Source organism: Hyaena hyaena, unplaced genomic scaffold, assembly GCF_003009895.1.
Source record: "Hyaena hyaena isolate Hyena2069 unplaced genomic scaffold, ASM300989v1 scaffold_8, whole genome shotgun sequence".
NCBI classification, from domain to species: domain Eukaryota; kingdom Metazoa; phylum Chordata; class Mammalia; order Carnivora; family Hyaenidae; genus Hyaena; species Hyaena hyaena.
The window spans coordinates 2,093,777-2,120,467 of NW_024080640.1; the positions used below are offsets into that span (position 1 = coordinate 2,093,777).

The 26,691-nt window shown below is 38.8% G+C and overlaps 1 protein-coding gene and 1 non-coding gene across 3 annotated transcripts; both read left to right on the plus strand.

Annotated features, from left to right (window-relative positions):
- On the plus strand, window positions 1–25,788 carry CALU (calumenin). Of its 2 annotated transcripts, none has more exons than XM_039243409.1 (7): window positions 1–81; window positions 9,957–10,189; window positions 14,690–14,883; window positions 18,838–19,004; window positions 20,333–20,393; window positions 22,344–22,543; window positions 23,774–25,788. In XM_039243409.1, the coding sequence occupies exons 2-7, from the start codon at window positions 9,969–9,971 to the stop codon at window positions 23,876–23,878; spliced, it is 948 nt and encodes a 315-aa protein (XP_039099340.1). In that variant the 5' UTR covers window positions 1–81; window positions 9,957–9,968; the 3' UTR covers window positions 23,879–25,788. The 2 variants fall into 2 exon arrangements, with proteins under 2 accessions (XP_039099340.1, XP_039099348.1); XM_039243417.1 differs by lacking the exon at window positions 14,690–14,883 and adding an exon at window positions 14,957–15,150.
- On the plus strand, window positions 14,224–14,328 carry LOC120239684. Its single transcript, XR_005530485.1, has one exon. It is a non-coding gene; the product is annotated as a U6 spliceosomal RNA (small nuclear RNA).
- Window positions 25,789–26,691: the final 903 nt, after the last annotated feature.

Consider the following 26,691-nt stretch of genomic DNA (forward strand, 5'->3'; position numbering starts at 1 on the left):
GGGCGGTGCTTGCGCGCGTGAGCGGAGCCGGTGGGTGAGCGGCGGCCGCGGCAACCTTGGCTGTGGGTACTAAGAGGAAAGGTAGGTGCCGTGGCCCTCGGTCCTTCCGCACCGTCTCCATTTTTCGCTCTGTTTCGGTCCTCTCTCTCGACGCGGCATGGGTACCCTTCGTTCGGGGCCCCTGTTTCTGCTAACGCGGAGTTACGGGCCTTGAGCCTGCTCGCGACCCCCGGTCCCGCAGCGCGCAGTCTGAATTGAAGGCCGCCGCTCGCACTCCCGCGCGCTCTGGGAAGGGGCCTGGGTCTCGGCCAACTCCGGCTCCCGGCTTTGCGTTGTGTGGGGTCCTGTTTTGTGCCTGCCTTGCCACGTCCTCCGTCCTTGGGTCGCGTCTCTCACTGAGTCCCTCGGACTAGAGGGTCATTCGTGTTTGCCTACTGAAGGTCGGAGGGCAGTGGAGTAGTAGTATTGTAACAGTTCTCTGCCACCTCCCGCTGCCCGGCCTACCTGTGTCCTCCAGCCCCAAGGCCACATCCCGAGAGGAGGGTGCGTCTGCCAAGAAAGTTGTGTTCACCGACTTCGAGGGTGTAGAAACGGGGCGGGGAGACACTTTGTGATTTAAAATAAAACTTGGTGTAATTTTAAAAAAAAGCCGACTATTTCGAGAGCCTCCTGTTTGGCTGCATGGTTCTGTCAGCGACAGAAAAGAGTTTTAAAACCTTTATTGGGGGGGCGCCTGGGTGGCTTAGTCGGTTAAGCGTCCGACTTTCACTTAGGTCATGATCTCACGGTTTGTGGGTTCGAGCCCCGCGTCGGGCTCTGTGCTGACTGGCCGGCTCAGAGCCTGGAGCCTGTTTCAATCTGTGACTCCCTCTCTCTCTGACCCTCCCCTGCTCACGCTGTCTCTCTCTCTCCTAGAAATAAATAAAACATTAAAAAAAATTTTATAAAAAAAAATAAACCTTTATTAGGGGATTGTATTTTTACCTTGTTTTGTTGCTCATAGGTCCGGACCCTAGTTCTGTTTTTTGGCATCTTGTGTTCAGCAGTAAACTTAATTCCCTACAGCTGCCCTGTTTAAGAGCATAGTCGGTGGTTGATAGTTTTGAAAGCAGCTTTTGCGTCAAGGCAGAAGTTTTCTGGGTCTCTTGCTAAAATTTTAGGGCCCTTGATCTCAATTACTAAGTGTATAAATTACTGGAATGATGTCTGAGAGTTGAACTGCATTCACTTCCTGCCGGCAGGAGCCATAAAGTCAACGTTAATGAATTGGGAATAAGGTTGCTTCTAATATGGTTTTATAACTGGGAAGTGGAGACCGTGCAACTTCCCATAAAAATTTTTTTTTTTGCCCTAGAACGGAAGACACACCACAAATGCATGTCTGACCTCATTCAGTAAATTTAGTTAACCAAGTGACAAACGATGGCCATCACTGAACACATTCACAGTACAAACCTGTAACTTGTAATTGTGTGTAGAGGATAGGTTTCCTATACCTTGTCTGAGTTTTACAATGATTTGGGGTGTCCAATAGGATTTTTTTTGAGGATTACAACGAGGAGGCCCATGAACAGATAAAGATGAATTAATTGGGTATGCCTGAGTGGATGGTACTCAGTTACTTACAGCTTTGAAATCAATTCATCATTCTCAATATAATTGTTTGCTTCCATTCATTCATGTGTCAGAAGATACTTATTGGTGGCATTTTATTTACATTGCACCAGTATAGGAGATCAGTAATTAATATTAACACAACTTTTCTATAACATGGGTGTCCCAGGGGTGTTAGAAAGACAGAGGTGTAGCCAGGCATAGACATTGGAGATATGAGGCCATAACATCCTAGATCCTCTCTGAATTCTTAAATATGGGTGTCATTGATGTTGTAATTTATGTATTAGAGTTAAAACAGCTGAAATGACCCTTTTCTGATGGCCAGATCCGGTAAGGGGAATTGGGGTTTGGGAGCAGTCAGGAACTGCATTTCTGCCAAGTATTGTACAGCTAACCCAGTAAAATGTATTGGTATATAAAAAGTGCAAGACACTGTATTAGGGACTGTAGAAAGATACTAGTTTCTGTTAGCTGCGAGTCCTGCCTTTTAAATGGGTAGTATCTAGGAGCACCTGGGGTAGCTTAATCAGTGAAGTGTCTGACTTCGCTTGGCTTGGGCCCAGGACATCATCTCACGGTCCTTGGGTCGAGCCCTGCGTCAGGTTCTGTGCTGACAGCTCAGAGCCTGGAGCCTGCGTCAGGTTCTGTGTCTCCTCTTCCTCCACTTACACTCTGTCTCTCTCTCAAAAATAAACAAAACATTTAAAAAAGTTAAAATAGGGGCGCCTGGGTGGCTTAGTCGGTTAAGCGTCCGACTTTTGCTTAGGTCATGATCTCGCAGTTTGTGGGTTCGAGCCCCGCGTCGGGCTCTGTGCTGACTGTCAGCTCGGAGCCTGGAGCCTGTTTCAGTCTGTGACTCCCTCTCTCTCTGACCCTCCCCTGCTCGCGCTCTCTCTCTCTCTCTCTCTCTCCTAGAAATAAACATAAAAAAAGAAAAAGAAAAAAAAAAGTTAAAATATAGTATCTATAGGGGAGCTAAGGAGACAACTTATAGTAGCCTACGATCTATTGTGGAGCGGTACAAATTTTATAAAAGTTGAGAGTAATGGGTACAGATTACATCCAGCTGGAGTAATCATAGTAGATAGATCTTTTTATCTAGGACTTTAAAATTATTTATAGACATTTGGCACAGAAGGGAGGTTGAGCTAAAATAACTACCAAATTCTCAAGGACTCTATGCATGTGAAACATGTATGGCAAAATTACAAGTAGAAAACAAAGTTCCTGTGGCAATTTTGCAAAGCATTCCTGTGGCAATTAATTATGTTTTAGAGTTTCATCATCCCCAAAGGAAACTTTTTTCTCCCAGAATGTCCTGGAATTTTTTTCTTAAAAATTTTCTCTGTAGCCAAAGCAATGTTAAGTTTGTACTAGATTGCTTTGGATATAGAGTTCATGAAGCATGTCATTCCTAAAGCTGTTCTTCTATAGACAAATTTTGCAGTTTTCTGTTCTCAGCTGTCTTAGAAATGTGTGCTCTCAATACCCTAAATAATTTAATCAAGAGGTGTTGGGGCACCTGGGTGGCTCAGTCAATTGACCGTCTGAATTCAGGTCATGACCTCACTGCTCCTGAGTTCGAGCCCGGAGTCTGACTCTATGCTGACAGCTTAGAGCCTGGAGCCTGCTTCGGATTCTGTCTCCATCTCTCTGCCTTTCCCCTGTTCGTTCTCTGTCTCTCTCTCAAATATAAAATAAAATAGGTGTTAATGAACTAATCTAAATTTGATCATCACCAGAGAAACATTGAGTAAATGGCTTGTCATTATCATAACTTTTATCAGATCATGAAGGATGACATTATTCCTTTAATGTGATAATCCATTGGTGGTACTTGTACTAAAGTTGTAAGTAAAGAGTGTCAGATTACCAGATAGCTTTAATTTCTAGATTTCATAACCTGGGCCTTATTATAGGCCCAGTCTGTTCCTCCAGTCCAAAATTGAAGTAGTCACTTAGGATTGCCTTTTTTGCTGAATATCCAGCTCAGAGAACTGGAATTTTATTACCACACCCATTTCTCCCACTTGTTAACTTTGAGCAATGGGTCTTTGATCAACCAGAATATCTGTGGGATCACTCAGTGCTAATGTTCTTGAGAAGTTGTATTTAATCCAGATATCTAAATTTCCCTGAAGCAATTTAAGTGTTCTGTGACCGATGACTGGGAAGGAAGGAAAATGGCAAGAATTAGAGCTTTCAAGGAAAATTTTGAATGGCTAAAATAAATGGATTATTCAGGCTAATCTTTGTTATTGAAAAAATTCAAGCTTATGATACTAATGTTTTCTCCTTCTAAATTAACTGGAGCAATTCATGAGAATAACTTTGCAAAAGACCATTATTGGTGACATACTTCAAAACGATGATAGTTACTTGGTATTTTTCTGTTCTATTTAGTTTGTGACTCTAACGTGGCACTACCCAATAGAAATAGAGTACAAGTCACATGAATACATTTCACCTGAAATTTTAAAGCAGTTTAAGTTAATTTAATAATTTAAGTCCAGTACCTACAAAATACCTTCTTTCTATTAACACTTTATCACATCTTAATTCACACTAGCCACAGTTCCAGTGCATAGCAGCCGCATGTGACTAGTAACTATTGTCCTGAACAGTACCGGTCCAGATTTTTTTTTTTTTTTTTTTTTTTTTACTTTAAGAAAAATATTAGCTGTTACCCTTGGTGAGGGAAGGACAGAATTTTAGAAGGAAAAAACTTATAGGTAACTTGAGAAATAGATGGGGAGATGCTTTTTGCACAACCATTGATTTACCTTCTAGATCACGTGGTAAAAATTCATACAAGTAAGTCCTTCGTTTAAGTTTTCCTGATATCTTGTTATCCATTGATGTGTAGCTATAGTGAAGAGCGAAGGAAAAAAAGGGCCATTTAGTTTCCTATCATTTGGTTTCAGTTTGGTTGAAAAGAGATGTTTCAGAAATAACTGCACTAATACCGTTCTTCAAATACCTTGTGTGAAAAGTTGTACTGTTCTCACATCTTCCCACGTAAAATATCCTTTGTCTTGGGGGATAGTCTTTGTTTCCACTTGAACATTTTTTATATGCTATATGGATTTAGATAAATTTAGTAGTCTTTTTTAAGTATCTATATTCATAGAACAAGAGGCCTTTGTTAAAGTTTCTAATAACCAGGAGTTGATATATGTGGGCACAGAGAGTGTATATTTAAAATATATATATATATATATATATATATATATATAAAGTGCAGGGCTTTTCGTTGCCCACTACAGAGAGATGAAGGTAGGACCATTGGGTTTGTCCATCAAGTGGTCTTTGATTACTGTTGTAAGCAGTTTCATCAGTGGTAGATAGAAAGCTAGATTTCAGGGTGGCAGTAGGTAGTGAGGAAGCAGAGATAGCAGTAGAGACAATCCTGTGGGTGAAGGAAAGGGAAGGGCAAGCCTGAATGAATAGCAAGGTCTGGGCAAGACTGATTTTAGATTTTGGAGACCTGAGAAGTATTGATTGACAGAATAGAGGAAGGAACCTTTAGAGGAGTGGGATTGGAAGGTTAGTTGAGAGCGGGAAAGGAAGAAGTTGGATAGATGATAAAACAGGAGCTCTTGACTTTTACTCTGGAATTCTTCTCTTCTTCTTCTTATAAAGATGTCAAGCCTGATGGGGTGCCTGGATGGCTCAGTCCTTTAAGCATCGACTCTTGGTTTCAGCTCTGGTCATGATCTCCTGGGTTCGTGGGTTCAAGTCCTGCATCAGGATCTGCGCTGACAGCATGGAGCCTGCTTGGGATTCTCTCTCTCTCCATCCCTCCACTACTTGTGTGCCTGTGTGTGTGGGCTCTCTGTCTCAAAATAAATAAATAAACTTAAAAAAAAAAAAAAAAAGTAAAGCCTGAAACTTGATTTGTTGTTTTCCATCTAAATCGCAGTGAATCAGTTACATTTCTCTGTTACATGTATCAAAACTTTGCATGTATCTTTTCCAGGCCTTGGTAATGAGCTTAGCAATAAGCTAAGTTCATATTGTAACATTTGGGGTTTACAGGAGTTGTTAGGGTGTTATGTCAGAATTTTTAGGGTATTTTATTCTGGGAATATAATTAGTCATTTATAAAGTTTTTCTAAATGTGAAATTTCTGTATTAATAGGCATAAGGAAAATCTTCTGTTGCAGTGACTTGATTTTACTTGATTTTGTAAACCTCTAGATATTGTTTGGATATGTCACAAAATAACAACAGAAATTTGTTCTTTGTCTTGGAAGAGTTTTGTTGGTCTAAAGATTTGTTTCTAGTTTAAGATGGAAGTTTTATTTTGCCCTAAGATAAAGGCATACTCACTTTGGCATTTAAGAAAGCCACTAAATATCTAATTTTCTCTTTCCTGTTCACAGATTTGATTGATCAGTTGAATTATTGAAGGGTATGCTGAAGTGTTATCTAGAATGGCATGTTTTACTCTGAAAAGACTTTATGTCTTAAGAATAGTTTTTTCTTCAATTTCCTTTTTTCATTCTACAGAAACGTCTTGAAAATGTTGACGTTCCAACTAATACTGAAAAGAGTTTTTATAATATTGTTTAAAAAATACACAGAGGGGTGCCTGGGTGGTTGAGTCGGTTAAGCATCCAACTCTTGATTTCTGTTCAGGTCATGATCTCACGGTTCTTGAGTTTGAGCCCTGCCTGACAGTGCAGGGCTCTTTATGTCCCTCACTACCCCCCTCCAATAAATCTAAAAAATATATAATACAGATAATACACGTGAATGTGTACTCATTTACAAAATATAGGCAACAGAGTACAATATTAAAGTTTACCCCAAGCCAACCTCATCACGCCACCCCATCTCTTCTTCCTTGAGCCTGGGGGTTACCACTGTTTACAGATGTTTATCCTTCCATGCCATTTTTGTGCATATGTGTTATATTTTATACAAATATAAACAATCTGGGAGGCTGTTTGGTTTTTTCTTTTTACATAAATGAGATCTTGACATTGATTTGCAACTTGCTTTTTTGTTGTTCAACTTAACATGTCAGTGAATTTTCCATTTCAGTGCAGACTGATCTACCTCATTCTTTTTAACCTTTGTGTACTGTTCCATAATACAGATTTAGTATGTATTTACTAGTTCTGTGGTTTAGTTTTCCTTTTTTTTTATCATTATAAACTGTCAATGTTAAAATCTTTGTGCCAGTGCCTTTGTATACAAATTTGGGTGTTTTAATGGAATAGCATGGAACAGAATGCAGTAAGCTTTGAGAAAAAAGCTTATCTGAGTTCTAACATTGGTGGAAACTGCTTAAGTACCACCTTCTTCCCGTTTCTCTGAGTCTCTTGTTCTTTCACATTGCTTCTTCTCATGGGTTTTCATCAGTCTTTTTTTTTTTTTTATGTGTATTTTTGAGTGAGAGAGTGTGGGTGGCGGGAGTGCAGAGAGGGAGAGAGGGAGACACAGAATCCAAAGGAGATTCCAGACTCTGAGCTGTCAGCAGAGTCCAACATGGGGCTTGAACTCGCAAATCACAAGATCATGACCTGAGCCAAAGTTAGAGGCTTAACTGACCGAGTCACCCAAGCACTGCAGGGTTTCATCAGTCTTAATAACCATCAAGTGAGAGTACTTTTACTTTGGAGAATGGATATTCGGGGGAGTGACTGCCTTCCATTCTTATTTATTCTACAGAACTTTCTTATACAGCACTTTACATTGACAAATCCTCCTCTGCCATTTCAGGACCTTATTTCTCACCCTTCTCCAGTGTGCTGCTGTCTCAGATGTGGGATACGGTGTCCTTGTATGCATTTACAGGCTGAAAGTTATTCATGGAGGCCTCCGGTTTTTCTTTTGTATAATCAGCTCTCTAGGTTGCATTGGGATTAAACATATTTTTCTATTCGCTTTTCTTCTGCTTTTAAGGAATCTTTGTATAACATGCTTACCAATGGCTGTGGTAAACATTTTTTAGTTTATTGAATCCAAAGGATTCTAGGGGTTCCTGGTGGCCGAGTCGGTTAAGTGTTCTCTTTGTTTTTGGCTCAGCCTGATCACAGGGTCTTGAGCCCGCTATGGGTTCCTGGGCTTCATGCTGAATGTGGAATCCTGCTTGGGATTCTCTCTCTCCCTCTCTGTCCCTCTCCCACGTGCACACTCACTCTCTCCCTCTCTCTCTAAAAACAAACAAAAAACCTCTCCCTCCCTAAAAATAATTTTTAAAAACTAAAAAAAAATTTTTTTAAAGAACTCTAAATCCAAGGTAATACAATGTAACTTCATTTAACTGCTATTTGGTTACAAGAAAAAGATACATTGAAATATGTCTAATCTGTTGGCATATTTAATTTCTTTAGCCCTGGAGCAGCTCATTCTAGTTCTCAGAGTTTTGAGGCAGGATCAGATATATGCAGTTTCTTTATATTAAGTATAAGTTCAGGTCAGATTTCTTAAGATATCACTATGGCTGTTTGAGAGGTTAGTTAAAATAGTGGTTCACAACCTGGCTGCCTTTTAAAAATATTAATAGGGGTGGGACTTAGTGGTCATATTTTCTTAAAGGTCTTTGGGTGATACTAGCGTGCAGTCAGTCTGGATTGAGAGCCCCACTGAGTTAAGTTATGCTGAAAGAATTTTCATGTTTTCAAAAATATTTACATAAAAATTATGAGCCCTTGGACTAGATGGTTCCACTAGTGACATCCTGGGGAAAGTGAAGTCTGGCTAGTTTAATCTGCAAATTAGGATAAGGTAATGTGTTTAAGTTTCATGTGATGCAGTGACCTTCTGTATAGTGAGCCTCTTGTTACTTTTCTAGGACTACTGTAAAAAATTACCACAAACTGGGTGGCTTAAAAGTTCAGGTATTCTCTCCTAGCTGTAGAGGCTAGAAATCAGAAATCAGAGTCTTGGCAGAGCCATATACTCTCTGTCTTTAGGCTCCAAGGGAGGATGCTTCCCTCCCTCTAACTAGTCTCTGGGGTTGCCAGGAATCCTTGACTGGCAGATGCATCATTCCAATCTCTGCCTCTTTCCATAACTTGGCATTCTCTTCTCTGTCTGTCGAAACTTCCCTCCTTTTATAAGCATATCAGTCATTGGATTAGAGCCCACCCTAATCCAAATGACCTCATTTTAAACGTAATTACCTCTGTAAAGATACTGTTTCCAAATAAGGTCACGTTTGTGGGTACCAGGGTCAGGACTTCAGCACGTCTTTTTAGGAGGATATACAGTTCAACCCACAACAAACTTCATGCCTAATAACCACCTATCTATCCAGTAAGGGAACCGCTAATCACAAACGGAAATGAGTAAGAGATTACGTGAATTTACAAAAACTTACTACAGGGGGGAAAGCATTCAGAATCCATGTTCTACTGGTGAAAGATTAGTTAAAATATGAAAATTGGGAAAATCTTTCCTTCTGATTTTAATTTTATGGTTTTTTTTTTCTAAGACTGTAACCTCTCTAGACAGTACTGAGGGGTATCTGTAGAGTGTGCTAAATAAGTTAGCATCCTGCAGCTTCTCTGTAATTTTTAATCATTTTTTCAATAAAGTGTACCAGTCTTATGCTTGTTCATTAGAATCACCTGTGACTGTTGAGATTCTGACTGTATGGAGTAGGACCTGGAAACCTGTACTTGAACAGCACTCCAGGCGGTCTTTATGCCTGGGCAAGTTTGGAAACACAGTGTAAGGAATGCTAAAGCAGTTGTTATCCATCACTGTACCGTCTGAATGCTTTGATCTTTGAAGATGATTTGAGATTGAGCATGGATAATGGGAGACAACTTGGTGCTATATATAGGAGAAGGACGCTGCTCAAATAGTTCATGGTTCCTAATCTAATGATTATCAGACTCACCTGAGAAGCATTGAAAACTGCAGATGCATTTATTCAACTTTAAAGATTCTAATTCAATTGGGGGAGTTTGTTTTAAAGCTTCTTAGGTAATCCTAATAACCAGCCAGGTTTAAAGACCAGACTTCTGATGTAGCACGAAAAGTAAAGTTGTTGGGAGTCAGTAAGTAAATTTGAATTTAAATGTTGGTCCTTTCACTTTTTAAAGAGATTAATATTCTACTTTGGTGTTTTTTAAAGGGGGCCTACTTACAAGGTGGGTATTTTAACTGATTCCTTGTCAGCTTCCAGTCAAATGAAGGAAACTGGTGAAAATTTCTTACCATAAAATTGGAAAGTCTGATATTCTACCATTCTTATTTTGTGGATTAAGTAATAATATTTCAGGTGATAGCAAATTAATAACTGGATGTGAGCTTTTAATTTCTTGTTTAATTACAAAGCACACTGCTTCTGGAATTAATTAACCTTTGTTTTTCTTTAGGATCTGATTATCATGGACCTGCGACAGTTTCTTATGTGCCTGTCCTTGTGCACAGCCTTTGCTTTGAGCAAGCCCACAGAAAAGAAAGACCGTGTACACCATGAGCCTCAACTCAGCGACAAAGTTCACAATGATGCTCAGAGTTTTGATTATGACCATGATGCCTTCTTGGGTGCTGAAGAGGCAAAGACCTTTGATCAGCTGACACCAGAAGAAAGCAAGGAAAGGCTTGGGTAAGGTGCCAGCTCTCAAGGGGCTAAAGTAACAACATTTCTTTATAAGCCAGCTCATTCTTTTTTTCTCTTTTGGCTTGGCAACCCAGTAAAGCTGTTTTGAACTACATCTTCTGAAAGCTAGCCACAGAATTGCTACCACTAAAACTTAGTTAATTGCTTGCTTTCATACATTTCTCCACTGAATAATGTTTTTTACCTCATTCTACAAAGCAAAGTCATTTTTGCATAAAGTACCAAATGCTACAGGACCCAGATTGAATTGCATCTTGTTCCTAGAGGCACATTACATGGGAGGCTTCTCATCCCTGATGCTTTTAATTTTTAAAAATGATCTGTGACCTATTCATTGTGCCCCAAGCCAAGCCTTTGAGTGGATAATAAACTGCAAATGATACCCGTAGGCTAATTTCTATAAAATTGATGATTTCTGAGAATATCCTTCATTCTTTGTTTTCAGTCTCAGATATTTGCTTAATCAAAAACAAAAGCAAACCAACCTTGCCTTTTAGAAGATTGTAATAAGTAATGGTCTTAATGTCAGAGTATTATTTGCTGTTTCAATGACAGCTGGGTCATAGTTGGGTCCTGTAGCTCTCAGCAGGCATCTTTTTACCTGGAAAGTTGATTTGATGGTATACCAGTTGATCATTTCTGAGCATCTGAGAATGTTTTGTTTGTTTGTTTTGGTAGTTTTTGTTTTTGGCTCTTCTGAAGCCTTGTTTTTTTTTGTTTTTTAAGGAAATGCAGGTTGTTTTTGAGAGGGGTTGGGGACAGAGGATCTTAAGCAGGCTCTGCCGCTAACAGCAGGGACCGACACAGGGCTCAAATTCACAGACCTGATCAGGACCTGAACCAAAGTGGGATGCCCCCAAGAAAATGCAGGTTAATTTAGTGAACATTTTCTCCTTAATGAGCATCATTGGTGTAACTTTCTGAACTATATTCAAGAGATTTGTTTGGAAAGTTGTACCACATAGGAATTTCCAAAAGTATTTTGCCATTGTGGATAGTGCTATGATTAGGAGACATTATAGTGTTTGTTTTGGGTGATACTTCAGAAATACCCAAAAGATTTTGCTATGTAGAATGAGAAACTATCTCATTTGAAAATAGGCCGCAAAAACAAATAACATTAGTCAGTCTTCTGTTAGTTGCTTTTCTAATTTTAAGAGACTACGCTTACTTTTAATTTTAATCTTATAACTATGCTAACATTTGGGCCAAAAATAGGGGTGCATGAGAGTGTTCTTAGTCTTCATGTCTCACCTATTAATAATGTGCATGTTTGACCCATATTTGGGTCTATACATGGCTCTTCACAGAATTACTCTTAAATAATGAAGGGCCTTTAGACTTGGTGTTACTGAGTGTGTCCTGGCTCTATATAGGTGGTGGAATAGCTCTGCTAGCAGTTTTCCGTAGAGAGAATGTTCCTTTTTTGTCATCAGTAAATAACAAAAATTCAACACATAATCTTATTTGGTTAGAATAAGATGGTTAAAATCATATCTTTTATAGAATGTATGAACGAGTACTATTTGCTTCTCCTAAATTTTGGAGGTAATGACAAATGAGGTAATGCACTATTGTAAGCAAGGATTCCAGATGAACTTTTGTTTTTTTTTAAAGCTTATTCACTGTGGCATTTTAAACATTGTTTTGGTAGGTGACTGTATACCAGAGGTTGGGAACAACAAACTCTCCTCCTCTTTTCCATCTATATTGAAAGCAAGTGATAGAGAGGTCACTGTTTATACCTGTAGTTGGCAAAAATTCACTACTGTTTTTAAATCTTTAGTAATATCTAAAAACATTTTAAAACAATTTAATATAATTTCCCTTTTTTCTTAAGAATATTGACAAATAGAACATGTTTTCTTATGTGTGTATTCACCCACACTCACCCAAAGTGATCTTAAATATACCTAGGTTTCGTTTAGGTGTCCTTCAAATGAGGGTTTATTTGTTTGAGGCGGTGATCCTGAATATTAAAAGGTTCTCACACTTGATATATTTGCTTTGGAAATGAACTAGAGCAGCTCGTCATCCTTTTTTAGGTCACAGGCCAACCCCTTTGAGAGTCTAAGGAAACCAAAAGACTCTTCCTCAGAACAGTTCACATAGGGATATATAAAATTTTGCATGCTGAAAATTTCAGGAATATTATGAACTCTCCTAGAATCTACTTACTAATGCAGGTTCATTAAAAAAAACAAAGAATTTGCTTTTTGACTCTTAAAAAAAGTAGAGGCATGTGTTACTTCTTAGGAGAAATAACCAGGTCCGCTACGTGCATTGTGTCTACCCTGGAATAAATGCTTATTTGATGACATCATAACTACATCTGTCAGGTCACAGGAAAACAACACCATTAGCTTCATAAATGTGCACAGCCTTTTAGAGACCAGAGTTTAGAGCTTGTGCCTAAAAGAGGACATACCCATTTCCAGTGTATTTTCACAGCTGCCTGCAGGCTAGATGGCCAGCAAGATAAGAATGGCTTTTATATTTTTAAATGGTTATTGAAATATAGACATATGTGACAAACCATATGTGGGCCACAAAATCAAAAATATTTATCAGTCCCTTTTCGGAAAAAGTTTGCCAACCTCTGCGTTAAACCATCTGAGGTATTTTGGTTGGAATAAATAGAATGGGATTCAGCCAACTTCATTAACAAAAGCCCATTCTGAGCAGTCCTGTGTTTATCGGAATGATATTTATCTGAGTGACCCACTTTAGGCTGTTTATAGTAGTTTAAAATTTTCATTTGAGAATGGCAGGCATTCTGATGCCTTACCCTTTTTTTCTTAATGGTACAGTAGCATTCTTGGTAGTCAGTACCATTTGGACATAAACTAGGTCCTATTAAAGATAATGCAAAAGTTTTTAATACCAGTGTAACTTAATGTGTTGATATTTTTTTAAAACTCCAGGGTTAAAATTGCAAAAAACCTTTCATGTCCATGCAGATAGAGGAGGGTATTTAAGAGAAAGTTTTTTTTACTCTTTTACCTATTCTATTAACACTTGAGCATAAAAGCTCTAAGATTATACATTTCCTGAAGGAGTATGCTTGTTAAATTATAGAGTTTAAGTACTAGCCAGTTAAGGCTAACAACATACCAATATCAAGATGAATCTCTTTTCATAGTGTCACTAGTAGTCTGTGATTTTAATCACTTTCCAATGTTGTATTCATAAAATGAATGCAGACTAGGAAAAGACATTATTTGCTACCAAGTGACAGTCTTTTTCAGTCCTGCAAATAATAGAGCATAGGAGTATGCGAAGGTTTCACTTCTCTTGGATATCTTGATTTGAAGCTCCCATTTCAAACTGGGCCACTTACTTGGGTTGACTTTTCATAGGTTGTCTTAGTCTCTATAAGTGAGTGGTTGTATCTTTAGGGATTTTCATATCATGCACATATTTTGAAATTCTTAAGTTAAACTGAGATGCCAAGCCTGGAAGAAAAGCACATGAAGGGCAAAGTATATTCATTCTTTAGCTTTGTAGTTTTGCTTTATCATATGTATTCTCACCCTCTCAACTTACTAACAGTCTCATAATCTCATGTATGTCAGGGGTGGACATTCTTACCACATCATTTCCTCTGAGTTCTCTGTTTTTGTGGTTCTATGTGAAAGTCCAAATCAACATAGTATATAATTAGCTGTTAGCTATTTTTTATAAGAAGCATGTGTCTATCCTTTTGTCTTCGTGTACCTGTGGTTTTTTTTTTTTTTTCTTTTTGGTTTTTGGGGTGTTTTTTTATGTATGTGTTTGGGTTTTGGTTTTTTGGCTTTTGTTTTTTAATAATCTTGACTTGAGGTATAAGTGATCTCAGAACTATCTTTGATATCTTACATTTTTAACAAAAGTGTTATTTTTTTTTAAGCAGCTGGTTTTTTTTTTTAAGTCTGGTTTAAATTTTTGAATTTTTTGAAAACCCTATCAGTGATTTGTGATTATTTACCAAGAAATTTAGATTGTTCTAAAAGCAATAAAAGCATAAAGATTTGCGTGTTGTGCTTGCTTCGGCAGCACATAGACTAAAATTGGAATGATACGGAGATTAACTTGGCCCCTTCACAAAGGATGGCGTGCAAATTTGTGAAGCGTTCCATATTAATAAAACAAGATTTGCATGTTGTTTGATACAAAGAATGGAGAACCCAGATAGGAATGGATATTCACTTCTGGATTCTGACCATTGGCTGTAACCTCGCCCCTGAAAGGATGAGACTGGGTTTGCCTTTGCATGTAAGTGCACCAGCCATGGACTGTGCTTGCCTCGTCTAGATGGCTCATTACCAGTAACAGTCCACTTAAGAGAAATATTTTCAGTTGCCTGTCTGGAAGGTTTTTTTGGAGACAATTTTTATGTCCATGCTTTAGCCCTAGGCAACACCTGTGGTCACAGCACACACCTGGCTAAGTCTAGAGCCTTGTGTCCTTTTAACCTCTTGCTGGATTTCTCTGCATTTTCTACAGAAAGATTGTAAGTAAAATAGATGGCGACAAGGACGGGTTTGTCACTGTGGATGAGCTCAAAGACTGGATTAAGTTTGCACAAAAGCGCTGGATTTACGAGGATGTAGAGCGACAGTGGAAGGGGCATGACCTCAATGAGGACGGCCTCGTTTCCTGGGAGGAGTATAAAAATGCCACCTACGGCTACGTTTTAGGTAGGTCCCTACTATCTGGGGGAAAAAGCCTTGTGGAGCTGGCACCTTGAAACGTAACTATTTTGTCTTGTAGAATGATTGTAGATAAAATAGACGTGGATAAAGATGGGTTTGTGACGGAGGGGGAGCTGAAATCCTGGATTAAGCACGCCCAGAAGAAATACATATATGACAATGTTGAAAACCAATGGCACGAGTTTGATATGAATCAAGACGGCTTAATCTCCTGGGATGAGTACAGAAACGTGACTTATGGCACTTACTTGGGTAAGGGGCAAGGTGTCAGCCTGATAGAGACCATGGTCTTGAGTCAAAGAAACAAATGGGTCACACAGTGAAGGAAAGGACGAAATTGTGCTCTTTAAAAATAGTCCAAATGCTATGAACTGATTTACCTTAATCTTATTAACTTTAAATGTGTATATTAAGTATTCTAGTTTTGTAAGGTCTGGTATCTTCTACATCTTTAGCATTTCAGATAATATTTTAGCAATTTTTCTTTCTGTGTTCTCTCAGACCATTTTGGGGGCAGATCTCCTCTAAAAGGCTGTGTTGTTTCAATAATGCAAAGCAAGAGACTTTGAAATATCTCTTGACATGGTCACATTAAAGTGGTGACCCTGAAATTCAAACTAGATTCCTTTATAACTGGTGAGAATAGGAAAATTACTGACTTTCCATAATAAAATAAAGATCAAATACCTTTCCTGGATAAAATTTAACTTTTAGTATGTCTGCTAACTGAGGTTTAGAAATGAAAATTTCCCATTTGTTTTCTCTGGCACATGAGTTTGTCAGCCTGCTATGCACATGCTTCAAGGCAAATAAATGTGATTGCTTTCTGTTGATTTGGTAGCTTGTATGCTTGGGCCACCTGTTAGTAATCTTCTATTACTTATCACACTTGCCTGTTGCTGAATGAGAGGTGGCAGTCTTACTGAGTTGATGATTAGGGTGTTTTTGTTATGTGATTCCTCTTTGTGGTTACAATTTGAGATAAGAATGTATAAATGTTACTTCTTACATTTTTATCCTAGAAATTAGGCAAATTTCTGGATTAAAGCAGGCATTCTCCACCACTGATTAACAAGCAGTGAGTGTATAATGGTCTGTTTCCCCCACTGGATAGCCAGCTGTCTGTGTTAATTACAGGACTGCATGCATTTCTAGTGAAGAGACTTTTATTTCTGTATTGAGCTTGTTCTCATTGCTAAGACTAAAGTGGCAATCTCTCTTCATGCTTGACACTTAGCCAAGAACCAAACATATCCTTCACCCAATTAAGAACATGTGTATTAAGAAGTCAGTGCAGATGGAGAGGCACCCGTGCTTCTTGCTTTCTGGCTAAGACCCAGCACCCTCCTGATTCATTCGGACTTACAAATATAGAGCAAAGGCTAGGCTATTGGTGATCTAAACAGAATGGTGTGTTAATAAATTTCAGTTCAGAGACCTAGGCACGCACTTGCTACCCAAAATGAATTTTAAACTCTTTGTATGATTATGTACATAAAAATCTGTTGAGAGCTCTTTTGCTCTCTCAGGTCAAATGATTCAATGTAATGGGTATTTCTACTTAAGACTGAATAAGCTGAAGCACTGGCTAGAGAAGCAATATCTTTATAAGGCATCTTTCCCTGGAGGCATGTGGGTGGATAGCACTAGGGTAAGGAGGTGGCTTACAGAAGTGCTGCGGGGTTTTTTTGTGAGAGTATGTTCTTGATTTAATCTTTGAGTTCAGGTGTAAGTCATATTAGCTTTTAATTAAAATCTGTCCTAATGAATCTGCTTTCCACAAAAGGAAGGTTAACACTGTCTCTGCTACAAGTAAAATATGGAATACTGAGATCCATACTGGCTATGCCAAAACTAGATCAAAAGCCTATTTGAAACTGCAGGCTGCCTAGCACAGTACTTAGGATAGATGTGGCACTCCAAGCAGTGACAGCAAACACATGAATTTAGTTATTAAAAATATTTTATCATTTGTGTGCATGTTATCGGGCTGCTTGATTCCAGTCACCACATGTTACCCTGAGATGGAGAGAAGGGCTCTTAGTTAAGAATCTAGTCTTATTGTGTAAGTTGTCTTCTGCTGTCTTTCTTATTTTTGTTACACAGTTGGTACTGAAACTTTCTTTGTTTAGATGACTTAGTATCTTTAAACAGTGGGTGTCTTTTCCTTAAATTCTCCATCTTCAACCTATTATGATTTTGAGTATCATGTATACTCACAATTCAGTAAGCCGTCTTACTGAATTTTTTTTTTATTTTATTTTTTATTCTTTATTTCTAGGAGAGAGAGAGAGACAGTGTGAGCAGGGGAGGGTCAGAGAGAGAGGGAGATACAGACTCTGAAATAGGCTCCAGGCTCTGAGCTGGCAGTCAGCACAGAGGCCGACGCGGGGCTCGAACCCACGAACCGCGAGATCATGACCTAAGCGAAAGTCGGACGCTTAACCGACTAAGCCACCCAGGCGCCCCTCCGTCTTACTGAATTTTGACAGTCAACAAAGAATGAGGTTTCAAACTGCCCCACTTTCAAAATAGAGTGGTAGTTTGTTTTTGTTTTCCAAACTGTGCTTAAAGTATGGAAGGACTGAACTTTGGTATTAAAAGTCAGCAGTGTGGTGCTATTGTTAAAGGGACCCTGTGGGTCTTTTTATAAAACTAGTGCCGTATCTTTATTTAATCAGTATGTTCTAGGAACAATTGTTTTAGTTTAAATGTGGAGTCTTTTACATTTCATGATATCTTCACGTGCTATCTTTTGGTCCACACAGCAGATTGAAAAGATTTTTTTGTTCATTTATTTTGGGCTTTTTCCTACAGATAACTCCTTCAACTTAAAGAGCTGAATTTCATTCTTCAAGAGACTAAATAACTACTGCATATATATATATATATATATATATATATATAGTTCAACATCATAACACATGGATAGGTCCAGATTCAATTTGGTTGTAATCTAATGTTTGCTTTTTGTAACAGCTTTATTAAGGTATAATTGGATGTAGTACACTGCACATATTTAAAATGCACAGTTAATGAGTTTTGACATAGGTATATACCAGTGAACCCATCCTTACAGTCAAGATAAATGAATATATTCATCGCCCTAAAAAATTTCCTCGTGTGCCTTTATAATCATGCTTACCTTCCCTATCCCTAGGCAACCTATTCTGTATAACTCTAGGTTAGTTTTGCATCCTAGAATCTTACGTAGTTGAGGGAAAGGGGTGGCAAACAGTACCTATAATTCTTGGTAGACAGTTTGAGTTGGCTGAAAAAAGTAACCTGACTTTTCAAAGGATAATAATGCTGTAGGCTTGAATCAAAGTGACCTTAATATGAGATAGAAAGCCTTTGATATCTAGATTCTCAGTGGGATTCGAATGTTTAATAAAAATAGCAATAGCTAACATTTATTGAAAGCCAACTATACGCCAGGCACTATTCTAAACACCTAGTTATTTGCTCATTTACCCTTATAGCAGTCCTATGAGACATGCACCATTATCACCTCCATTTTACAGATGAGTAGATTGGAGCACAGTTAAGTTACTTGTCCACAGCCACACAGCTAGGAGGTGGGTAGAGTTAGGATTCAAATTCAAATAGTATGACTTTAGAATTACCACTGCTTTTCAGATATAACTAGAAAGTCAAACCCTTTAGTAGCCTTAACACCAAAAATAGTGAGGCATTACATAGATTACATAGCCAAGAAGTCAGGGTTCCATGTTAGATGGCAAACATTTTCATTCAACTTGGACCTGACTTTGATGACCAAAACTGAATGTTTTTTCACACTGTTACAATTTTACCTGGGGATTTAGGTTGTTTCTTCATTGCTTGGTTTGTCCTTCTTGAAAACTGATTCCTCAGCCCATACATTTTCATGTTTTGTGGAAGTCTGTTAAGATTTGGCCTAAATGTTTTGTCTTCTAGATGATCCAGACCCTGATGATGGATTTAACTATAAACAAATGATGGTTAGAGATGAGCGGAGGTTTAAAATGGCAGACAAGGATGGAGACCTTATTGCCACAAAGGAAGAATTCACAGCTTTCCTGCACCCTGAGGAGTATGACTACATGAAAGACATAGTAGTACAGGTCTGTGGAGAGCAGTGATTCTCAACAGAAACTCAGTTTCTCTTTTTGTTGTTTACACTATCTTTTCTCTTAAGCCTTTCCCTATATTTGGAAGAATGACTTATTTTTAGGTAAGCTCTAAGCTCCATTGTAGGGCTTGAACTCAATGACCCCGAGATCAAGAATCCCATGCTCTAATGACTGAGCCAGCCAGGTGCTCCAGGAAAGTCCTTTTTTTTATAAATGTTTATTTATTATTTTGAAAAGACCCAGAGTGAGTGGGAAAGCGGCAGAGAGAGAGGGAGACACAGAATCTGAAGCAGGCCCTGAGCTGTCAGCACAGAGCCTGATGAAGGGCATGACCCCATAGTCCTCAAGATCATGACCTGAGCCAAAGTTGGACGCCTAATTGACTGAGCCACCCAGGTGTCCTAGGAATATCCTAATCTTAACATCCCATAACTGGGACACCTGTGTGGTTCAGTCAGTTAAATGTCCAGTTTCAGCTCAGGTCACTATCTCACAGTTGGAGAGTTTAAGCCCTGTATGGGGCTCTCTTTGGATCCTCTATTCCTCTTTCTCTTTGCCTCTTGCCTGCTCATGTCCCTCCCTCCCTCCCTTCCTCTCTCTCTCTCTGTCTCTCTCTCAAAAATAAACATTAAAAAAAAAAATCCCATAACCAGTGATCAGACTCTAATAACAGTAATAATTGAAGAATTCTCACAGAAGTAAAACATAAGCTGTGGACTTTAGTTTTGTAAACATGAAAGGTAGACTATAGTTATAGACCTATTGGTCATATTAGAATGACTTCGGCATGACTAGGGCTATTCCACATCATTATGGGCTTGGTGGGATAGGTCATTATTAAATAGTGCCAGTGTTCCTCTGAGAAGATTCCTAGTTATTTTGGGTTGAAGCATAAAAAATAGTTAATATTTTACCTTTTTTTCTGCTAGGAAAACAGCAACTTCCTATGCTTTAACCATACCCACACGTGTACATGTGTGTTTTTATCATTTTTTTAATGCTTATTTATTATTTTTGAGAGAGACAGAGGTTGAGTGTGAGCAGGGGAGGGCAGAGAGAGAGGGAGACACAGAATCCAAAGCAGGCTCCAGGCTCCAAGCTGTCAGCGCAGAGCCCAATGTGGGATTCGAACTAACGAACCGTGAGGTTATGATCTGAGCCAAAGTCAGGCACTTTAACTGACTAAGCCACCCCGACACTGTAACTACACCCACACGTTCGTGTGTGCTTTTAATGAGTGATAAATAATTGCCTAAACCTGGAATAATTAAAGTCTAGGTACGGACTTTAATAGTCTCTTCTTACTCTCTTTTGTCCAGGAAACAATGGAGGATATAGATAAGAATGCTGATGGTTTCATTGACCTGGAAGAGTATATTGGTAAGTCTCTTTCTACTGTTTTTCCTAGAAGAAGGTGAGAAGTTGTAGAACTGTGTTTGCCCATAGAAATAATTTACCCCTGGGTGGCTGGCTCTCAGCTCAGAGCCTGGAGCCTGCTTCAGATTCTGTGTCTCCCTCCCTCTCTCAAAAATAAACATTAAAAGAAATATTAAAAAAAATTTTTTTTAAATGTTTAAAAACATATTTATTCCCTCTCTAATTCAGAATTTCCCCATATGTGTACTATAAAAGTAACACACAGGACAGCTAAGGCAGGGCACTGGCCCAGTGCATCATACAAATACTACATTTTCTGAATGTGCTGTAGCATAGAAAAAAACAGGCAAGTCCTGTCCTGAGGTACTAGTACCTCCTTTGTTTAAAACAGAAGTAGTTCTAATCTTAGCCCTCAAGTTCAGGAAAATGACAGTACCAACTGTCAAGTGACAATAATACACTTTAGTAATGAGTTCATCCTTGATTCAAGGGAAAACAGTCCGTGGTCTGGGGAGTGCAGTGCCTAACAAGTAGGGCCGCTCTCTTCCCAAGGGATTTGGGGCAAGAGCCGAGTTTTCTGGAGCATTAGAAAAAGCAGCATAGAAACAGTGTGACTGAGTAGCAGGTCCTATTTTCTAGGGTCAGGTAAACTAACCAAATCTGAGTTGGAGGATTGTGACTGGTCTGTGTTAAATTTCCTTGGCAGTATGGTGTTTCCTTAAGTGCAGGCTGACTTGTGTTCAGTTTTGTGGCTTGGGCCGTCTGCTGGAGCACTCTCCATTTTGTGGGTTCCTACATATACAATCTTTACCACAACTAAGTAGCTACCTTTGCCTAGAACTGCTAGAAACTATTTAGACGTATACAAGGCATGTTCCCCTACCTTGCATCCAGTGCACATACACTGACTTGGATGTATACCTCGGGAGTCTTCAGACTTTTTCATTCACATAATTCTAAAAGAATTTTTTTTAATTTTTTAATTTTTTTTCAATTTATTTCTGAGAGAGAGAGAGACAGCATGAGCAGGGGAGGGTCAGAGAGAGAGGGAGACACAGAATCTGAAGCAGGCTCCAGGCTCTGAGCTAACCATCAGCACAGAACCCGATGCAGGGCTTGAACCCACGAACTGTGAGATCACGGCCTGAGCTGAAGCCGAACACTTAACTGACTGAGCCACCCAGGCACCCCTAAAAGAATTTTGACAAACAATATTTTATTACACATTTTAAAATTGGTATCTACAGTATTTAAATAGAAGTTTAAACAGTTGTAAAGAATAATCTCTGTTGGTTGTAAATAAAGTACCTTAACTCTTAAATCTAGTAAAATTCAGGTACAATAACAATTTCTTAGCCACCACCATTCATATGAGTAATTTGAACAAACTAACTTTAGAAGATAATAGAAAATTAAGATTTGGACTGAGTATTCAGGAATGCCAAAAAATTGATTTTGTGAAATGTGATAATGACGTGGCTATATAAGAATATACCCATCATTTTTAGAAATACGTTTTGAAGTATCCTTAGTAATTGGTTGGTAGACAGTTTGAGCTTCTAGTCTACACTTCTCAAGTTTTCTTGAGGATTTAAAATAACACCTTTCTAATACCAGTAGTCAGGTTTAACTAGTTGCCTTGGATTGAAATAGAATGTAGGAAACAACTTATCTTTTGAAAGTTAGCCTTTATCTTTCTGGATGTTAGTCATCTCCCTTTTTCATTTTTTAAGGGCCAAGGACTCTGGACTCATTAACTCAAAATCAGTAGCTGGAAATACTAATTAAACCTTGGGAAAATGCCTTGATTTCTAAGGCCTCTCTGACCTATAAAATAGCCTTGTAACTGCTACTACGTTCCAGATGGGGAATAAGTTAAGCTAGATTAGCATGTGACAGTCTTGGGGGAAAAAACAAACTCACCTTTTATATCATGTGTGTCTGTGCATGCAGGTGACATGTACAGCCATGATGGAAATGTTGATGAGCCAGAATGGGTAAAGACAGAAAGAGAACAATTTGTGGAGTTTCGAGATAAGAACCGTGATGGGAAGATGGACAAGGAAGAGACCAAAGACTGGATCCTGCCCTCAGACTATGATCATGCAGAGGCAGAAGCCAGGCACCTAGTCTATGAATCAGACCAGAACAAGGTAAGTCCGGCCAGGCCCAGACAACCTAGCAGTGATCAAAGTCTTTTTCTAGGGGATTACCTAAAACATTGCTGTTGAGGTACATGGAGCATGTAAAGTCTTAATTAGTCTAAGTCTGCTGCAAATCTTAAGTTGGCGATTAAAAACTTACAGGGCAGTGCTAGCTATCCGATCTTGTCTTAGAAATCCCTTTGCCCAGTGTTCACACCATTGGAGGCATTTGGCTTCAGAAAAGAGCCTATGTGCGTAGCCTGTGCCCAGCATGCGTCATCTGTTATCTTTGGATCCTCAAGAAATTTTCCCTGCTTTTTTTTTCCTCATTATTTTTTTTTTTCTTTTACCTATTATAGGCACATTTTGCCTACTCAAAGTTGGTCATTTCCTTCTTAAATATGCTTTTTAAAACTAAATTCTTAGTAGTTAGATTGTAAATCAGCTTTCCTCTGGAGCCTGTTAAAATTGTCCTTGATCAATTATCTGAGGCATTTGGTTTATTAAAAGAGTGGTATTATTACTAAGCCCTGTCACCTTTTCAGCGATTTGAATTCTCTGCCTAGAGTGAGCTGAAAATCTATAGATGGGGGGGGTTTGTATTCTGAACATTTCTCCTATCTAGGCTAGTCTTCTGTCTATACAGTGTCTTAGCATCGAGCCTTTATAAGGGTTGGTCTGTTTATAGAGTTCTTACTTCAGTCACTTAAAGTAGCCAAGTGCTACGTCCTGAGCCATGTGAGAAAAAGAAACTCACAAGGTCAAATCTTGGGAATCTGTCCTAGATAGTTTTTGAGATGAGTGTCTCAGCCTTCATTTGGGGTTGTGTCTGCAGTCTGATTGGTGGCTAGAGTGTAGTGGGGATGAGGACTATGTGAGGGTGTTAGCAGATGTTCCTGTGAGGCAATGACTTGATTCACTTTATTTTACCCAGCTCTTCCTGTCTGGTACCTATACGGAGGAGATGTTCCACATCTTGCTTGACGTATGTCTAGCATTAGGTTATGGAGCTATATTATTTCCATCCCTCCAGTTTAACTTAATAAGAAAAATGTATTAATTGCTATTTTCTTTCCTCTGTGTGTATGTGGAGGGGGTCAGGGATGAGGGTTAAGTTCCCATTTAATTTAATGGGATTAGAATCTTAAATCCTGACTACCCCTTTTGTTCTATACAGTGTTTCTAAATTTGGAATGGGAAATCTATTTTGCCTCAATCCACTCTTCTCTCTGATTTCAGGATGGCAAGCTTACCAAGGAGGAGATTGTTGACAAGTATGATTTATTTGTGGGCAGCCAGGCCACAGATTTTGGTGAGGCCTTAGTACGACACGATGAGTTCTGAGCTGCAGACAGAGGAACCCACATGTCTTCAAAAGTAATTTATTTTTACAGCTTCTGGTTTCACATGAAATTGTTTGCGCTACTGAGACTGTTATCACAAACTTTTTTTAAGACCTGAAAAGGCGTAATGAAAACCATCCCGTCCCCATTCCTCCTGCTCTTTGAGGGACTGGAGGGAACTGTGCTTCTGAGGAACAACTCTAATTAGTACACTTGTGTTTGTAGATTTACACTTTGTATTATGTATAACATGGTATGTTTATTTTTGTATTTGTTCTCTGGTTGGGAGTATGATATGAAGGATCAACATCCTCAACTCACGCTCATAGGCAGATATTAGCCCTTCACTCTTTCTCAACCCTTGCTATGTAATTTTTATCATTCTGACTTACCTAATTTTTTGAAGCCTGAGATCAATAAGAAATGTTTAGGAGAGAGAAAAAGGGGAAAAATGCCCCACAATTAATATTTAGAGAAACAATCTTGCCTATTGAAAAGTATGTTTTATAAGTGGTAGGGGCCACACAGTCCATTCAGTTGCTATAAGTCCAGCAATTGATCGTGGCATTATCTGGGCAAGTACAGATCCCTGTGCTGTCAGGAAACTTGGCTCGACTTGATTTCATTCATTTTTTTTTCTTCCCAGTAGGACTAGCTGTTTGCTAATTTTGCTGGGCACAGCTGTGTGTGGGAAGAGTTAGGGCCAGTGTCTTGAAAATCAATCAAGTAGTGTGATCTCTTTACAGAGTTATACATAGAAACAGCTGGAAAATTAAGGGAAAAATACCAGTGTTTTCAGGGCATACTTTTTTCTGGGTGTGCATCTGTTGAAGTGCTCAAGACTGTCTTGCCCATTGAATTCACTGGAAGGGCCCCATTCAGCGCCTGTCTCCCCAGGTGTTCTGAGGAATTAATCTTGCTTTCACTGCAGTTAAATTGTACTCCTTTCCAATTACTTCATTGAAAGTGCCTTTAATAAGAGAAATGATTACTAAATGAGGGTTCTTTTAAGAAACCCTAAGGTAAATTAGATTATTTGGACCACCTTAAATGAAGCTTACAACCTCCCAATGTATTGGGGATTTTTTTTTTCTTTCCTTTCTCTTTCAGACAGTGGTTAAATAGCAGTATTAGTTAGGAGCTTGGTTGCAGTGTTCTTATCTTGTGGGCTGGTTTCCAAAAACCACATGCTGCTGAATTTACCAGGGATCCTCATACCTCAGAATGCTAACCACTTACTACCAGGCCTATTTCTGTGTCAGCTGAAGAGCTTGAACTCAGACTCAAAGATGAGAGGGCCTACATAGAGGACTCTTTGGTTTGAGGACCATTGCTCAACCTTCTTGCCTTTGACCCGTCACTTACTTTGCCTCTATTTCCCCTTCTTCCCGCTGCCCCCAAAAAGTTTATCATGGTTCAGCAGATTGCCAATCCTTGTCAAGGAGAGGGACATTGTAGAAAGAGCTGAAGAAGCCACCTTCTGTTCCCAACACACTTTACTCATATTTTATGTAAAACGAACTCTGTCTTTTTTGGTCCCTTTCTTAAAGATGGACCTCTTTTGAGAAGAAGAATTGTATTCCAAACTTTTTTAGCCCTCAGGTTACTAAGATAAATATATGTATATCTAACCTTTATTATTTCATATATCTTTATGGATAATACATTCAGGTGGTGCTGGGTGATTATTATAATCTGAACCTAGGTGTATCCTTTGGTCTTCCATGATCATGTTGAGGGGGACTACTTGGCCTCGTAAAAAGCCAGATTATCATGTAACTTCATCCTGGCCTTTGCATTGAGCTCTTGAGAGTAGATACACTCTTTTAAAGTTTAACTCCAGCATAGGGGAATGGAAATTCTCTGCTCTCCAGATTCCCCATTTTTATTGTTAAGATCAGAGATAATAACGTCAACCAGGATTATAGAGAGCACATGAATTGTGGGGCAGGAGAGCCTCACAGCTCACTAGGTACAGAGAACCCAGGCCTTATGTTAAAGTTATGCACTTAGAAAGCAAACCTTCATATGCTAAAATGGCAACTTCTGGAAGCTGGGTGCTCAGCAGCAAGTGTTGTACTCTAATCTCTAATGATCCCCCTGGATTATCTTTTTGGTTTAAGTCAAGCCTGAGGCTGGTGAACAGTGGCCACACACCCACATTGTGTGTTCTGTGAATGCTAGCTCTCTTGAATTTGGATACTGATTATTTTTTATAGAGTGTAAACCAAGTTTTATATTCTATAATGCAAACAGGTACCTATCTGTTTCTAAATAAAACTGTTTACATTCATTGTGGGGTATGTATGTCCTTTATTCTTTAAAGAAATAGAACCCTTCCTTAAAACTAAAGGTGCTATAAAATGTCAAAGAAAAGGAGATCCCCTGGAAGGTTTACCGTACTCCCTCCCATCCCAGAGAAGTTCCGCCTGCTCCCAGATTAGTTACTCCTTTCTTCTGAAATCTTCTGTCATCCTTCTCACTACAGCTGTAACCCTTCTCTGCTTTCCTTGGGCTATATAACTGGAGAAGAGCCCAGCTGCTCATTACATAATTATCTGATACCAAACACAAGCCATTCCTGAATGTACACACAACATTTATCTTGATTTTTATTTCCAGAAGGCTTTTTTTCAGGGGGAGCATAAAGTATAAGGTAAAACCATTTTTTGAGCATTTTTTTGAACATTATAAACTGTGTAAAGGTATGTAAAGTCATTTTGAAAACATGAAGAGAATTAACTATTAATACACAGCTTAAGACAGATATATAGGTTTAGCCTAATTGAGTGGGGAACACCTGAAATAAGTCCT

Coding starts and splice junctions, on each gene's coding strand:
- CALU (XM_039243409.1), top strand. CDS start 9,969: ATGGACCTGCGACAGTTTCTTATGTGCCTGTCCTTGTGCACAGCCTTT. Junction 10,190..14,689: donor GAAAGCAAGGAAAGGCTTGG/GTAAGGTGCCAG, acceptor CATTTTCTACAG/AAAGATTGTAAGTAAAATAG. Junction 22,544..23,773: donor ATGAATCAGACCAGAACAAG/GTAAGTCCGGCC, acceptor CTCTGATTTCAG/GATGGCAAGCTTACCAAGGA.